Source organism: Sinocyclocheilus grahami, unplaced genomic scaffold, assembly GCF_001515645.1.
Source record: "Sinocyclocheilus grahami isolate Dianchi unplaced genomic scaffold, SAMN03320097.WGS_v1.1 scaffold1541.1, whole genome shotgun sequence".
In the NCBI taxonomy this organism is placed as follows: Eukaryota; Metazoa; Chordata; class Actinopteri; order Cypriniformes; family Cyprinidae; genus Sinocyclocheilus; species Sinocyclocheilus grahami.
Window position 1 is genome coordinate 2,820 of NW_015506720.1, and position 805 is coordinate 3,624.

Sequence of the window (805 nt, forward strand, 5' to 3'; positions counted from 1 at the left end):
ATATTCATTTAGGTGAACCACTCCAGGTGAAAAGAAGAGCTAAAGCAACATGGAGACACAGGAACAGAAAGTACACATTGGCAGAAACAACATCATAATGTTAAATCCTGCGATTTTCCTGTGGGTTGGTATTCAGTAAGTCCCCTGTTTGCTGGTGAAAAATGATGGGTAAGTAGGAGTTGCAGATCACTTGGCTCAGTGTGAGGTCAGATCTGGTCTGGCCCAGTAAGGCCTGGTTATAAGGCTCATTTGTGTGTGGAAGGTCACTGGAGGGGTTTGATAAGGTAAAGCTTCTCTCCATGTTCACTAGTGAAGATGGGAGCTTTTTTGTAGTGCTCTAACAGTTCCTCTATAGTATTGAAGCGGCGTTGACCAATGCAGTAAACTCCATTCGACAGCTGCACTTTGAAGTGTTTGTTCTTCCCGACTGCTTTCAGAGACACTGAGAAATCACTCGGCTGTAGAGAGGGAGAGAGAAAGAAACAGAATTTTCGTTTAGTGAACGTCAGCCTACAGGTGGTGCCATAAAGCCCTAGATTCCTGGCAACTCCCCAGCATTGCACATTTTTTTTGGTGTCTTCCTTATTTAACACAGCTGAATTAACTCATCAGCTGATTGACCTGAGCTGGGTGTATCCAATAGAGAAAACATCCCAAATATGCAGTAACAGTTTGAAAAAAACTGCTCTAGTTTGAAAAGCATGTTTATTTCAATGACATATATTGTCCACGTTAAAGAAATGTAACTCTAAATGTATCAAGCTTTTTAAAATATACTACTTGTTTTATATGGTTTAAAAAAAAA

The 805-nt window shown here is 40.4% G+C and overlaps 1 protein-coding gene across 1 annotated transcript in view; it reads right to left on the minus strand.

Moving 5' to 3' along the window:
- Window positions 1-6: 6 nt before the first annotated feature.
- LOC107571035 (cytoplasmic protein NCK2-like) overlaps window positions 7-805 on the minus strand; it is a gene marked incomplete at its 5' end in the record, with an annotated part of 2,567 nt that continues 1,768 nt past the window's right edge. Inside the window, one exon of the mRNA XM_016257321.1 lies at window positions 7-458. Within this exon, the coding sequence (XP_016112807.1) occupies window positions 264-458 (195 nt within the window). The remainder of the gene's footprint in view (window positions 459-805) is intronic.